Below are 16,158 nucleotides of genomic sequence, written 5' to 3' on the forward strand. Positions count from 1 at the left end.
TCTGCTGGTGTTATGGCATAAGCAAAACAAACCATAATATAGATGTTTCTTCAAACAACAGCTAGTCATAGACCCAGGTCCCCTATAGTCTGCTGCATTGAGAATTCTGGGCTCCACTGCAAAGGGCAAGAAGGAGAGGTTTCCCAATGCGAATGTGTTATAAAACAATATTGCATTTCCCTTAAGAATTGCAGTGATAAAAACATAGACCGTTCTGCAGCACTAACAACTTTAATAAAATAACATAAAGCACAGCTGTCAGGTCTGCCAGCATCTCACACTGGGAGACATGAGTGAGAAAATGAACACTTTTCACAAGCAGAAATATTCAAAGAGCTCCACTGTTTACAAGTAATCAAGACTGACAGTCATAGATTATTGGTGGAAGAGCATTTTCTGCTTGAGGTGAAAGAAGAGGATAATTTATCAGGAAGCCCAAGAAGTCAGACATCAGTAATGATCTGCTTGAAGAAGGGCATATCTTAGAAATAGTGCATTTATTTGTACTGCAAGGCAAGAAGATGTACTAAGTTATAAACAAGAGCCTTAGTGCTTGAAGAATGTTGAACAGCTACAGTGTGTAATTTGCTGGGCAACTGCGATTAGAGAATTGACTAATGTGTGTCTTGGTGCTTGTTCAGAATATTAAAAGAAAAAGTTAGCATAATAGAAATTGTCTAAAAGAAATGTGCATGCTCTTTCATCCTCTCCTCTCCTTTTGGAGTTATCTGAGCTACGCTGACCTGGTTGCTTACCTTGTTGTTAATGCTTGTGCTTCTGAGACACTCCTGTAATACAACAACAGGTTTGGCTGCAGAGAATTTGGGGCTATCAGAGTTTTGCAGTAGAACATCTTGTGTATCTGGTGTGATGCTTTTGCATCACCTTTCTCTTATGAAAACAGGCCAAGTACCAGCAGTTTTGAGATGGTGACTAGCTCGGAGCTCTACAGAAAAGGTTTTATAGACGGCCACCTGCCCTGTCTGTGCCTTGGTACGCACTCTGGACTGCAGCAATGCAATGCTGCATGTAAGCAGACCCCCCTCCCAGCCCCTATGCCATGTTCTGCAGGAGGAATTGCTGTCCGGATACCCAGAAATGCTGCTTCCTTTTTGGGGTGCAACCTGGAAGGGAAGGATTTGGTTAGAGTTGAGGATGGAGCTCATGTCAGTATAAAACACCATGGAGACCCATCCCTTGTAGTTTGGTATTCATCGTCTCTGTTCCTGCCAGGCTCACCCGAAACTTATAGCTTTGGTTTTGTTTTTTTTTTCCTTTTGTTGTTGTTATAACTTCCTAATTCTTCTTTCTTTCACTTAGTGTAGGGATTGTAAATTACAGCCTGTATTTGGCCAGCTTTGGCCAACATTACCATAACGTTGCTGGGAAGAGACTGTGTTTCCCTGCACTTTTGTTCCATGTCTACGGAGACCTGGGCTTCAGGGGAGACAAGAAGTCGTCTGCTACCCACCAAAGAGCACTTGTCAGGAGAGCTTGGTGTGCCTGCAGAGCTCTGCAAAAGCCCCTGGTGCTGGTCCCATCACCCCATGGATGTCCCTGGAAGACCCTGGGCAAAATCTGTCCCCTTTACTTCAGTGTTTTGCACAGAAGTGACTGGTAACCTCATCATGTGGTATTTTCATCTCACTTGAAATAGCAGCTACTTATCACAACTGGAAATGCATGCATTTGCTTAGGAAGGGATTCTGAAAGTGAGCGGTTTCTTCTAGAAGAGTTTATTGCAAGAGGGGCAACAGTTGTTGTTCAGGGGCCTTTGGGTAATATGGAAGCCTTGTTCCAGGAACCGCAGAGAAGGCAGTCAAAGTGTTTTTGAGAAGATGTGGATCAGTCAATCTCCACCTCTATTCAGATTGTCCAGGGAAATCTGGGCAAAACCTCTCTCAGAAAATCATGTCAGGCAGATGATGTGGGGCTCTGGATAAGATTTCGGGGCCGGGGGGTGTGTGTGTGTGTGTGTGTGTGTGTGTTCAGAGCTTGCAGAAGTAGAATTTTTCTATAGAAAGTACCACAGACTTCAAGCTAGTCTGTGTTTGGATATATCTGAGTATGGATGTCAGCTCAAGTTCTCCAGCTTTTTCTGTCTGATTGGAGAAAACACAAGGGGAAATCACTAGTTTTTACGGATGGATAGCTGGCAAATAGAGGTATTTTCTTCCCTTTAGTTTGAGCAGAACCTTGGAGTGTTCTCCAGGTGCAAGAGAGTATTGCTTCTCCTGTATAATCCAAACTTTCAATAGCAGATGTTTTTAAAGATGCACAGCTGGGACTTGGATGTGCATGTGAATAAGAACACACTCCAAGGCACAGAAGTCCCTTAGAAACAAGTATCAACCGTTACGTTTGTTTCCTACCCGAATTCTAAATCAATACAATTTAATACTGAAATATGTATGTTCTTCTTTCCTGAAAGTGGCTTTACAACTCAGCGAAAATACTATGGAGCCTGTCTTAGCCTCTTTTTTTTTTAAAAAAAAAAAAAGGTATAAATAAAGTAGTTTTTGCTTACAGAGGCCCTCACATGGAGATCTGGTTGAAAAGCACCTTACATAAGAACATATGAAATAACCAGGTGAGACCAAATCTATCCATGATCATGATATCTTGTCACCATTGGAGACCACCAGCAGATGCTAAGAGAAGATTTGAAGAACTGGGCAGGTGCACAGGTGTGCCTGCATTGTGCTTTCCAGCCTTTGTTAATTTGTGGATAGAATGCCTGAGCTAGACATGGTATCAGCAGCCCTTAATTTATTTGACTTCCATTTATTGGTACTGTTGATCTTGAACCTCCATAATGTTTAGCATCTAGAACATCATCTAGCAAGGTTATCCGTAATTTAATTATTGCGCTTCAAAGTGGTTAGCTATATGGTTTGGCTTGTACTGGAGCTGCAGGATAGTGGTAGCAAAGAAGGGTAGGCAGCCACCAGAGACAGTTTTCCAAATCTCTACAGTGGTGGTTAGATAATATCAGAAACTAAGTGGCATTGGGGTGATAATTGCTTATTGCACTTCAGAAATTACCGACATGGTAAGAGGTTTGAACGCAAAATAGTCCTGGGATCCTGTTCGGGTAGACATAGCAATTTTATACTGAAATAATATTCATCTATAAGTCAATTGAACCATGAATACATTGGCCGTGGCAGTGATTTAACACTGCAGTCTGTTGTTCGTCATAACCAGCGTGTCTACAAAATGCGGATACATCTTTTCAGTACGAGAGGTGTGTGAACGCCTGCCGTGGCAGAGCACAGCAAGGCTGTGTTGAGTGCTTTCGCGCCAGGCTGGGGCTTGCTGGGTGGTACTGCGAGCTGTGTACCAGGAGCCAGCGCTGCTGAAGTAGTTTGGGTTTCCAGGCAAGTTTCAGAATTTATTGCTGCTCCCCATATATCTGTTTTAACCTTCAGTCAAAGATTGATTATTTTTAAAGGTTAGCAGTTATGTAGCAAAATAAACCTTCTCCTTTGCCAGCTTTGAGAAGTCACCACGGTCTGTGACTTCACACGGTTTTAATTTAGACAACAGCAGCAGCCACTTCAGGATATGCCTCCTTAATACTGTTCACTTCAGTTTCTTTGAACAGGGAAAATAAAAATAAAAACTACAAGTCAAGTCCTCACTTTACTAGTCTCTTCCTGGAGTCAGCTCTCACCTGGGTCGTGCAGAAACAGGATAGCAAGGGAGAACAGCAGCCAAATCACGTCCCTAAAAGCACTTCTTGCAGGTTAAACAAGGAGACCTTGAGGAACCGGGGCTGCCCTCCCTTGCCTTCTAGCTGTTGCCTGCTGTATCTTCTGCTGATGCTAGGTCAAATGAGCAAGATATTGCTTTTTTAGAAAAACAGCTCACACCTCAGACAGATAATTGATTTACCACCACTTGGCTTGTCCTGGTGCATCTAAGTGCTCGCAGTCCATGGGAAGTACAGGATGATGTATGCTGTTTCCTATAACTCCCGCTCATTGCCAGCTCAGCTGTGGTACCTATACGCTGTATAGGTGTGTACAGTGGGTGAGACCAGGCACATGGGCACAGCCGATGCGTGTTGACAGTGTACACGCTGTACCGGTTCCTGGCTTTTAAATTTTTCTCTATAATTCTGTAGCATTATTACAAGATGGATTTATAACACACCTAGAGCTAATGTAACAATGAAGATTAGTCCTCTACTAGTCGAACAGTAATACAGTTTAATTTGCCTACAGCTACTGTATTGTATTGGCATGAAAGGAAATAACTTTCTAATGCAGCTTCATCTGCTGAGCAGGAAGAAATCTGTGCTGCAGAATGTAAAACTACAGAGGACTATAGCTGGCAGCAAAATTCAGAGTAGGAAAAACACAGCACAAATAAAAGTATTTGTGAGTTGGATGTATGCTAACAATCCTAGTTTATTGCTAAACATGCCATATACAGTAATGCAGTTTGCTTAGCAGGTTCAATATTGCTTCATCTTTGTTTTTTCACTGCTTCATCTTCTGTACTAAAATTTGTCCAGGAATAAAAGGTGCAAATTCATTAGTTTCCAACTTTGTGACATTAACAAAAAGTCGATATTATAATCTTCCTCAGAAGCACTGATGCCATTAATACAATCTGTGCTGTGCTCTGTACCTAGAGACACACTGAAAATCTGAATACTTAAGCTGTTAATGAAAATGTTTCTGCTGTCTGTTGTAAATGTAGTCTTGCCTTGATGAGTGTCAGGTATTCTTTGAATGGACACGTGTACAAATAGTCACTCAAGTGCTGGCACATTATATTTACCATAAAATAGAACTCCCTTCTGGAGAGCAGCAAAACTATCAGCTTCTCCCTTCTGGAGAGACAAAGGATGTATTTGTAATTGACATGTCTGGGATAATATCACTTAATACTTACTGCATATGGGAACTTATTTTCGTGGGCATATTATGCAAGCTAGATGCAAAGATTAAATGTTTCACATACTTTTGATCTTTTTCCCAGTAAATTATCAATGAAACATAGTTACACTTAAAATAACAGGTTTTGTTTCTAAACCAGGGATGTGTCTCACTTTCAACAAGGGCAAGGAAGGACTAATAACTTGCGTGCAGTGAGGGAATGAATCTCTTCTGAAAACTACAGATATAAACTGCTGGTAGGAAACAGCTGCAACAAGGCCTTGTTATCACAATAGGTCTTTGATGGGAAAGGCGGCCCCATGGGCAGAGGAAAAGCCGGAGAGAAAATTTTACGTGAATTACTGACAAGGTGTCTAGGCAGCTTCTGCCTAGCTCACTCCACTGATGTAATGGGCACTTCAAAATACCTGAGTGTGTTTGTTATCCTATTACCCTACCTACCAGCTTTGCGTCAAAGACTTGCAAGGTATCTGACCATCAACTCACAAAGGTGAACTCTGTCACTGCCTATCATTCAACCTGGCACCTTGTGTTATCATCATAAATCCATCAGAGCCGGTTAACTACTGTCACCGCTCTAAACTAGTAACCTTCACCCTTCATCACCAGGTCCCTGCATCCCACAGACACGTGGAATAGTTAGATTGGTTGCATAGAGGTATGCCCTGACTTTGACAATAAAACTGGAAAAAAATATCAACAGACTGTTGGTTTTTTTTCTCTTCTTCCTCTCTCAAAAAAGTTGCAACGACATGACAAAGAGGATTGCCCTGACAAGTGGAGGACAGAAGAAGAAATGGCAGCTGAAGCAGCAATTCTGAAGAAGTATTTTCAGGAAAACTAGAGGTAATGACTTGTACATTAACTTACTCGTGCAACACCCCAAACTCTGTTCAAGCCTCCATAGGCTTCTTCAGGACAGACAGGCAATATGTAGAATGGAACAAAAGAAATGAAAGCTCTTAGGTTTGTGTTGTTTCCAAAAGGACGCAGCACTCCAGCAGTGTCTGAAATAACATGCTCCTTCTTGAACAAATCAGCACCATCCTAGAGCATTTAGTTTCCAGACAGGAAAAAAATAATGTATCTGGAAATCAGAATCATCAGCAGTTACTTAAGAGGAATGTCTAACCTAACATATCCTCCCTCTGTTTTTAGAACAGAAAATAGCCTTGGTACCTCTATGAAGAGCTAAAACCTGGTGTGTCTGTATACGCCCAGATATGCATATGCATCTATACCTACAAAATCCCAGCAGAATTCAGACTATAGAGTGGATAAGCAAATGCTAACTGTATCTGTCAAATCTTAAATCATCTGATCAGTTCGCTTTCAAAATTAAGCCTGCTGGAAAACTGCCTGTTCTGCTAAATTTTCCACTGGCCCTAAAAGAAAAAAAAAAGATTTGCAGGGAGGAATAGAAAAGAGAAAACACTTGGCAAGCACTGACATTGGTGCTCTAGAAATTGAGAGTTTTTCATTTTATACCTGGAGTCCCAGAAGCCAGATTCTTCCAGTAGAAATGAACTGGCCCCCGGAGATCAATATGAGTTACGCTGGGATGTACGCTGCAGCAACGATGCCAAAAGCTCCCTCTCCCCTGTTCCCCATATGTTGTTTGCCATCATCCAGCACTCTCATTTCTCTGTCATTTCTGACTGTTTCATATTTTTTTCCTCTGAAGACCTGAAATCCCATAAATATCCCTCCTCTCTGCCTGTGACTCACTGCTTGCAGCCCAGCTTGAGAAATCTTGAGCTAAACTACACAGTGTGCGTGGCACACTTATGTGGCAGCTCTCGTCTCCTGTGCCATTCTGTCGTCGCCATTTGGGCTAGTTCATCGGACTCTTTTCCTTTCCATTTTTTCTTGCATGATGACCATGCTCTTGTCTTCTCCAGCCAAATTAGCTGTGCCAATGCTTCTGTGGACTGGCGCAGAGAAAGCTGTGTAACACACAGAATTCCCATCTGTGAAGGAAACCTGTCCTCAGCATCTGGGACCTAGGGACCTCCAGGGTTGGGACTACACTGTCAGGTTTCCACAGTGGCTGATGGATTTGTATTTAGACACTCACTTTTCACCTTCTCAGAAATATGCTTCTCAAAAATGAATTACTCAGCCAGAAAGAGCATATCCTTAGGTAATGCATATGTAAGCACTCTTCTCTACTAACAGAGGCATTATGTAGTACTTCATCTATAGCACAACAGCAAATGAATGCTACTTAGGATAAAATGGTGCATTCCTATTCCAATGTGATGTTGTTCCCCATTATATATTTGGTAGGTTTGGGGGGAATTTTTTTGGTCTGGTTAGAAATGAATTTGAAATGCTTTTCTGCGGAGATTCTCAAAGGGGTTGGAATTGAATCCCCGCATATCAATAAAATGTTCTTAGGCTCTTCTGGTACTAAATGCAAAGCTGGATAGATGGTATAAATTCATTCCTGCAAGCAAATTCATGTGGCTGGACTTTTATTTCCATTTATTATGAAAATAAATCAGTGTGTATCTGCATGGATGACCTCTTGATAAGTTCCCCATGACATTAAGGTCATTACCTTTCCTAGAACAGACTGGTAAATTAAATCTTACTGGCATCATTATCATGAGAGTATTTTGCCTAGTACAGACAGTCCTTCCAACCCTTGATTCCCAACACAAGGCATCACTGTCAATCTCTTCTCCCTGACATTGTTTTTCTGCTGAGGTTTAAGGCTCTGAACCTGAGATAAAGGTATATGCAAGCACCTTCTGAATTTCTCAACCTTCATCTACTCTCTTAACCTTGCTTCTGAAGTGATGAAGATTGAAAACTTTTGGCAAATTAACAAGGTTATATGCATCCCTCTTCAAAGCTATTTTTGTTTTTCACCTACAAAGGATTTATTTTGTCATTTATAAGTTTACCTGGATGCGATTTGACTTGAGTTTTCTCATGCAGCACAGGGAATGTCAGAAAGAGCTGCATGTGGGTGTTCTGGAGCCAATAAATAGCAATTTTTAAGGCCTCATGCATTATTTTTCTACTGAAGTGTTTTGTTCAAAGAAGTCCAGCTCAGCTAGATTAGCCTGGACAGACTGAGCTGTGTTTCAGAGCTTCTCCAGCTACGCTTACATTTATCACAAGTCCTTCCCCAGCTGTCACAACTCCTATATGACTTGACTAGGTACAGTAGGACCTTTTACCTGTATCTATAGACTATCTGATCAAGAAGAACTTGCAGGTGACTTTTCTTTTTCCTAAGAAATACTTGAAAAAGGCAAGAAGCTCTTGATTCTCTCCCTGCTACGTTTGCTGGTGCTGATCCCTCTTGGCTGGTTGGGTAGCCACAGCTGAGTGCTTCTACACCAGTCCCTAGATGATCAGAAATATCCAGCCACTTGCTTAAAGAAATGAACCCCATTTAGCCTTGCAAAGTTTACACCCTTGAGAAAATATTTGTCTTAAAATAATTGATTCATGTGTACAATTGCCTAGAGCAGCTGAAACTGAAATCAGTGAGTGAATTTGTGTTTTGCACATGTTTCTGGTCTTTCAGTGAATGTCCCCGTGCCACTGTATCCCATCTCGTTTGAAGGACTTGTCACTTCTTGAACCCCCTCATCATGTGCAGGCTCTGTGGGGCTGCTCACAGTGCTGTGTCTGCAGAGCTGAAGTTCAGCAGAACTTCATGTGGGAGGACAAGAAAAGGAGAAAAACCTTTCTGTGGACAGGATTTTTAATACATGCTGGTGCTCCAGTTAGTCACTCTCTTACTTAGTGGCACCAAGATTTGACCTCTTTAGGAGCCATTCCTTGTTCAGGGCTGGCTGTCATATGGTCAGCTGTGCTTGATAACTGGTTGCACTTTGAGGTGGATCTGTGGGGAAAGAGTCCTTACTCAAAGAGCAAGACTTGATGCAGCATCTTAATTTCCAAGCCTATTTTCAGATGCACCTTTTAAATTTTCTAACTATCTATAGCTGGGTGAGTGTTTTGATAGTCTGTTTTGTGCATTTTAAATTACACATGCCAGCAAAAAGGCTAAAGATTAAAAGAGTTACTAACCTTCAGATAGTATACGAAAAATGTTTCTCTTCAAAGGCAGTTTCACTCTGTGGTGTTGTTTCTGAAGAAAGAACCAGGCTCCACAAGCTTCAGTAGAAGTTTTCCTATTTTATGCATAACTGAAGTAACACTTTTATGCCATTAGAAAAGTAGTCAGTCTTAAGTACAATGTCAAAATGTCCCTTTGCATAAAGGGGTTGACAGTGATATTCTGTTGCCTAGTGCTTTTTGAGTTACAAATGTTCAATAGCTTTTAATTGCTTAACCATCTGAATATTTTGTGTCATTCCACATGCAAAATTCATTTTAAAATCTCTCCAAATAATGTGTGCTGCGCAGTTGCACAGGATTTCTGATGTCAGTTCTTCCCTTCATCCCCAGTCTGGCAACGTTTCTGGAGAATATAATCTTTTCAACTTTGTCAAAGAATATGAATTTTATTCCTTTTTTTTTCACCCCACTGTGAAAGAGAGGTGATCGCATTCTTTGAGAGCACTCATCCTGCCTCACAGCTGCCTCTTCTGCACCAAGATCTCAGCATGTGTGAAAAGGTGCTGTTCTATTGACTTCAGCAGGGAATTTACCACTGTTAGCAGCAGCTGACCAGAGGGAATTTAAACTGGCAATTTGGCTCGCATCTGGTTTTGCTCTAGCACCTCTGACAACCCATGCTGCATGCATGAGAGTGAGCACAAGAACAATCCCATCACTTTCCTTAAATTTAGGCAAGTATGACAAGATGGCTCACTCGCAACACTCTTCTTCGGTTGCTTTGCTGTAAGAAAAGCTCTCCTATTATTTCTGGTACTTTGAATAAAAACACAAAGTAATGACTGTCTTGCAGTGGATCCACAGACTGGGTCTGGGACACATGCCATGCAGTGGGGACCACAGAGCAGGTTGTCCCCTGCGTGGCTGCCACAGTGACAACACAGACGTGGTCAGAGGGAGGTATTTTCTCCAACAGATGTTCCTCCGCTGTAGGCAGCCTGTTGGTAAGCAGAATCATCATGCAGTCATACAAAATACAACATGCTGTGGATGCTGGTAGGGGGAATGGGAACAGGGGAAAGAGTACAGCAGGCAGGCACCCCTCAGTTTCAGAGCCTCACTTCATAAGCAGGGCAATTTTTTGAGTGCTTACACTGGAGTTAGGCTCAAGGTGGTGCCTGGTCCCAGGGACTTCCCAGAGAGCATTGTGGAGAGCTGTTCATGGCTGCACTTAGGAGCTGTTTGCATATAATCCCTGAGTAAATACACATCCTAGTAATCAGCTATAGATTTCTCTGCACTCCAGACTTAAGTGCTATTAATTATATCCCCACTCAGAAGCCTCCAAGAACCATTAATTAGAAAGCAGGAGCTGACGGTTTGCTTGTCTGTGTGAAACTATTATGACCTGAGAGTGAAATATAAGCTTCAAAAGAAATGTTTTATGAAGGTCACCTTGGAAAGCATCATAACAATCTGTCAGGAGAAGAGAATGCAGCGCTCCAAGTGTGCATTTCAGTGTGACATTATGCTTTAAGTAGTTGGAAATAGCAAAGAGAAGATGGATCAGATCATAGGATCTATGCTTTTTCACCCCAAATTTTCTTTTTTCTGCGCTAAGTAGATATAAAGTAATCTTTTTGTCATTTCAATGGAATGCAAGGAAAGTTAATATCAACAGAAATCCAATAGACAAACATAATCTGGCCCTTACTGGTATTTTTGAAGTGTAAAACATCCAGACCCACCACCTCTGCAGCAGGGAGAAGGTTTATGCACAGGAATTAAATTATCTCTTCAAGGGAAGATGTAAACAGCCAGAAGAAGTGCGGTGACTGTGTACAGCAGTAATACCCACCCTAGAAGGCTCAGGGCAAAAGGCTTCCCCAAATAAATGTGATGTGCTAATGCACAGTAGCCTCAGCGTTGAGGTTGATTATTTTTCTGGTTGAAGCGTATCATTATTCTTAGGAAAACAAAACTGCAATAGAGTTAGTTATAAGTGAAATGTCTTCCTCTCGTACGAGGACACCATAAACGTAATGTCCCCCTCACACCTATTCCAGGGCTCTATTTTGAGGCTCGAAGTAGTACTGTGCTGAAAGTTATACACCTCATTCTCTGGACTTCCATTTCCCTATAGGTGACCGTTTAATTCAGCTGTAAAGAGTACATGAATTCCATACAGCACTGCTTGGATCCTGTAATTATAGCTACAGTAGAAACATCATGGCCAGAGACACAGGCAAGATTGTACCACATAAAGGCAAAGCAGCAAATGCGTTACTGTTAGCAAAGAAAGCTGACAGAGGGCCAGATGTTCTCTTAACTTGCACATCCGGCAGCCTGAATGCTTACCTGGGCTGTCTGTCAAACACCAAGTCTTTTCAGCCTGATCCCTTCTTGACTCATTATTAAGCTTTGTGTGTGTCGCATTGCATGAGAAGAAAATGGGGAAAGCCGAGCATAACTGATGGACATTGTGTCCCAGGAGCTGGGATAAAAGAATCAAGGTATAGGACAATGCTGAGCTTCAAATAAGGATGGTATCAACTGTGGTCAAGTACTTCTATACCCAAACCTGTGCTAAAATGGTGCTAATCTCTTGCCCCCAAACCTGCAAAAGAATGCACTTACTAAGCAGCCAGACCTTCCTTCAAGCAGATTCACAAAACACGTGCCAAGTAATTTACAGGCTGCCATCAAACTGTCAGTCAAGAGGGGCATACAATGGAAACTGTTGCTCAAAATGCCATCAAAAGGGGAAACATATGTTTCAGTGAGAAAAGACAATCACACAAAGAAGTGGGCGGTTGGGGAGTTGCAGCCACTACAGCAGCAAGGATCCAAGCCTCGCGCGCAGCCCCAGGAAGCGAGTTCAGGGGCCGTGCCCTTGTCTAACAGTTGGGTAACAGCTTTGTGTTTAATAAGCTGAAATAATTTTCTGAGTATTGAAGCCAGCTCTAAACATGCTCTGAAGCGAAGGTACAAAACTGAAGATACCAAGCAAAAAGCCCACTTCACACTCAATTATTAGCAAAGGTTTTTATCGTGTTGTCCTATTGCTGTTGCTGCTGCTTAATAGAACTGCCCAGAGAGACACTCTAACCAGCAACTCGAACGTGACCTCAAAGCTTGAAAGCTGCCTTTGTGTGAGTTTCGGTATCTAGGCTGTGTAGGTGGAAAGGCATTAACAACTTCTCCGGTAAGTAGTTATTTGAAAAAGGAAGGGGGTGATGGACATTGGAAGTATGTTGAGCTAAGCATACTTGAGGCTCCATTGTTTGCCAGGTTGTCAGTCTCTACACAAAAGGACAGGGATGTGCAGGGGTAAACCCAAATGCCCTGTTTGTGTTAGTACCTGGGGCAGCTGCAAGCCGCTAGTTAACTCTGCAATAACAATTGCGCCAGGAGTTTGTGCAGGGATTTCGCACACAGTTTTCACAGCTGCAGACGGCTGCAGTTGTCAGGCTCTCAGCATTTCTATTCCTCTGCTTCAGGAACACCTTCCAGGCCTGCCATAGCACCTGCTACAGGTCTTTTACTAGGGTGGACCACCAAGAGATGCATAAAATTGGAACAGAGATGAGAAGAAATACCCCATTCGTTCTCCAGTGTGTGAGACTGGGGGCATTTTCAGGGTGATGGTCCCAAATCACTGGTGTGTAATACCTTGGTATTAGGTAGGGTCCCACCGCAGGGTCAGGATGGATGAGGATATACAAGAGATGATGATTTTGAAAGAGTATTTGCAGGAGCTTATATAAGAGATCACACGCCCCAGAGATTCTTGCATGAGATTATTATAGCAAAATTGATTTGAAGAGTAAGAAGCTGCATTTGATGACACAAGATGCCCTTTCTAATCCTTTGTTCCTATGACTAGCGGTCAACGGAGCTGGGAACTGTGCTCTCTTACTTAGGGACATCACAGAGGTGGCTTCACTTCATGTTTGTTTTTTGTAAAATGATCTTGACCTCCTTTGGAGGGTGCTTTGTGAGTTAGGAATGAAAAGCACAATGTGAAAGGCAGGCATTAGTATTATTTGGAAGTGAACTTTATTGAAAAAGTGGATAATAAATCAAACAAATACTCCTCTTTCTTGCTCTGATACATAATTTTAGAATAGTTGTGTGCAAGGATTTTCTCCTTTCTCTATCGCACATGCTATAATAGAAGCTGAAATGTGCTGTGTGTGGATTTAACACTGAACATTGCCTTTTGCCTATTGCTCTCAGTGTTTCCTGTTGGAACATACTAATGAGCACCTAACTCGTTAGCGATGAACAGCCTTACATTTTGTCTTACTAAGAAAGATCGAAGATACTGTTATATGTAACTATCTGTTATGTTTGATATTTCTTAGGTAACAAAGTGTTTGAAAAACATCCTGTGATATAAGAAACTCCTCAGAAAGAAAGACCTCATTCTCCAGTTCTCAGTGGCCCTGGAGCTGCAGCTGAACAATTTTATTATGTTCTACAAATATGGGATTCTTCCATGAAAAATTTTATTGGACCTTTGGATATCATCAAGGTTGAGTTTTCAGTGAAGACAACTAACAGTACTGATTCAAAATGTTGCTCTGAGTAGTAACTCATATTTTTCTGAATTGTGTACTTGGGAAGGAATCTTTTTAAATTGTCCCTTGGCCTAAATTGAAATAAACTGCTAGCAAAATCAGGTAGCTACTGTGTTTAGGTACATTACAAAGCGTTTACTCCATGTTGTGCTTTTTGATTCGGTTATTGTATGTGGGCTATTATATCATAGAAAATTTAGCTCTTTTAGCAGTATGACAACTCATAAAAACCAAGAAATATAACACTTCCTAAAATCTTTCCTTTCTCTCTTCTTTTTAATGCATTATCACAATGCTTCTGGAGCTTAAGGTGATACAAAACACTTCTGCAAATCAATTAATATGTAAAGCTGCTAATGGCACAGTAATCACATTAGGGTTAGACTGGCATGAACGTCCTGCTTGCAGCAACAAACAACATGAGTGGCAGCCACCCATGTGGAATGCTCCGTTGGCAAGAAATGCTGTGTTTGGAGCCCCACACAGGAAGAAGCCCACCATGGGTTAGTTGTTGATTGCTAACATGTAATAAAGGAAAAGTCGTCAAACAACAGATGGAGGAGAGAAGAAATGAGTCTGCAAGATATGCATGAAAAGAGCACCAGTAATCTTGCTCTTGAATTGTGGGGAAGTGACAACCAAAGCTTTCTGTGTCCCCTGAACTCAGGATGGAAAATAAAATGTGCCAAGTCGTTCAATAAGAGCCATGCTGAGGGGGGCAGAGTCGTCCACCTGAAGGCTTGAGGAGGTCAGGGTCAGGTCCAAACCAGAGCCCGGCAGTGTTTTGCATGCCTGGCAGCACAGCATGGTCACTGTCCAGAAGAAATAAATATGCTCCACAATAGTCTGTCCTAAAGGTTTGCAACCTGACCTGAGAAGTACGAAATGCACAACGGATGATCTCTTATAATTTTCCCTAAGTCTGTCTCTGCTATATACCGCAGAGAAATTCAGTCCATTAGTTTGAAGTCTTTGTGCTGGTCAAATATAAATAGAAACACTAGAGCAAAATCACTGATGTTTGATTCCGGATTTTACTGTAGTGCTGTTAAAATATTGCTCCTGAAAAGCCAGTTTGGTTCAAAGACTTACCATGACTCAATGTGGCCACCAATATCTTCCATTAGCCCTTTTAAAAACTGTAGAGATTGTAACGCTATTTCTTTTTCCATGCAGAGCAAATGAAAAGTCCATTTTGATGGTGTCTGCACTTTTTAGACCCTGAACAAGGGCTGAATAAACAGGAAATGAAGGTCAGGGGGCAATAAGTGACAGAGAAGAAAAGGTGGGCAGACAGGATGGTCAACGATGCTGGCAAATGGGCTAACATGAACAGTCCTTTTGCAGTTTAATGTTTAAAGTAGCTGTGATTTCACACAGAAGGAAGACAATGGTTGTGCTGCCAGGGAAGCACTGAAAGGAAAACCTGAGCATCAGTTACATTTGCAAGGTATTTCCAAACCTGATGCTCAATGGCTTTCTATTAAGTATGGAATATTCTGTATTAATTCTGTAGCCTGTGATGAGCGGGCGCTGCGCCAACCATTTTGCATGGGGGCTGCAGAGCAGATGAGTGCTGAGCTGTATGAAAGATTTCATTTGTGTAAATGAGGAGGCCGTTATCACAGCACTAAAGGTCCTGTTTTTAAAAAAGCCTCCTGTGGCATTATGCACAAAACAACCTATTTATGCAGCATGAAAATATTTATGTGCTTCGCTCCAGCTTAAAAAGGGAATTTGCAATAGATGAGGGACATGAGAAAGGATTGGAGTGAGAGATAAGGAGAGATTAGAAAAGGCAGATCATGAAGTACATGACATCCTGCAGCAGTATGTAGAGTAAGCCCCTGCTTTTTTTAAGACCTGAGCCTTGAGAATGGTGTCTGGATCATTCATACACTTCCTATAATTTTCCACAGGCGGGGTGCTGCAGTTGCTGGAAATGTGAGGGTACACTGTGCTGAAAGCATTGATGGGCTTTATAACCAACTTTGTCCTTTCCAACCTCAACCACTTGCCCTTGCTGGGGTCATGCCCAGGGCTTGCCTTTGGGCTGGGGGATGCTGCAGAATGCTGAGCTCCTCCACCGAAAGCAGAAAACAGGGGAAAAATCACCTGTGCAGGGGCTCAGATGGACATGGTGCAAGTCGAGTGGTCCTGTTGGGGTGGCTTCATAACAGGACAGAGCTAACTGTGCTTGCTGTTACACGGCTCAGACCCTTGTTCCCTGTCCTTATACACAAGCAAGTTTCCCAGGCTTTTTCGATTACTAAAAGTTTGCTTCGCTGAAGTGAGCCGTTCCTCCAAGGGGCTGCAGTGGCTGTGCCTGTGTGCCTCTATTTTCATTAGCAAAACAGCTGTGGCTCAGCCACAGTGCTCTTCACTGACTTCTGTAGGACCAGGCTAGGAGTAGGCTCTGTGCTGCTTCTAACCTCCCCCAGCACACATGCACCCCACCCCCAGGTATCAGGCTCTCATTTGAGCCTGTGGGCAAATAACATGGTGTTTTGGTTTTAATTAATGTTGCAAAGGGGGGAAAATGACCGTTTGGTCTCTGTGGGAGCCTGTCCTGGCTGCAGACTCAGGATGACATCGAAGACGGAGGCTCCTGGCTGCGATGG

At 42.3% G+C, this 16,158-nt stretch overlaps 1 protein-coding gene across 4 annotated transcripts in view; it reads left to right on the forward strand.

The window, feature by feature from the left end:
* FHIT (fragile histidine triad diadenosine triphosphatase) overlaps positions 1-15,172 on the forward strand; it is a 629,524-nt gene extending 614,352 nt beyond the window's left edge. For all 4 annotated transcript variants that reach the window (XM_075052559.1, XM_075052557.1, XM_075052560.1 and 1 more), the window contains 2 exons: positions 5,653-5,756; positions 13,322-15,172. In XM_075052559.1, the coding sequence (XP_074908660.1) occupies positions 5,653-5,754 (102 nt within the window). In that variant the 3' untranslated portion in view covers positions 5,755-5,756; positions 13,322-15,172. The remainder of the gene's footprint in view (positions 1-5,652; positions 5,757-13,321) is intronic.
* Positions 15,173-16,158: the final 986 nt, after the last annotated feature.

The sequence above is a fragment of the Buteo buteo genome, chromosome 21, assembly GCF_964188355.1.
Source record: "Buteo buteo chromosome 21, bButBut1.hap1.1, whole genome shotgun sequence".
Taxonomy (NCBI): domain Eukaryota; kingdom Metazoa; phylum Chordata; class Aves; order Accipitriformes; family Accipitridae; genus Buteo; species Buteo buteo.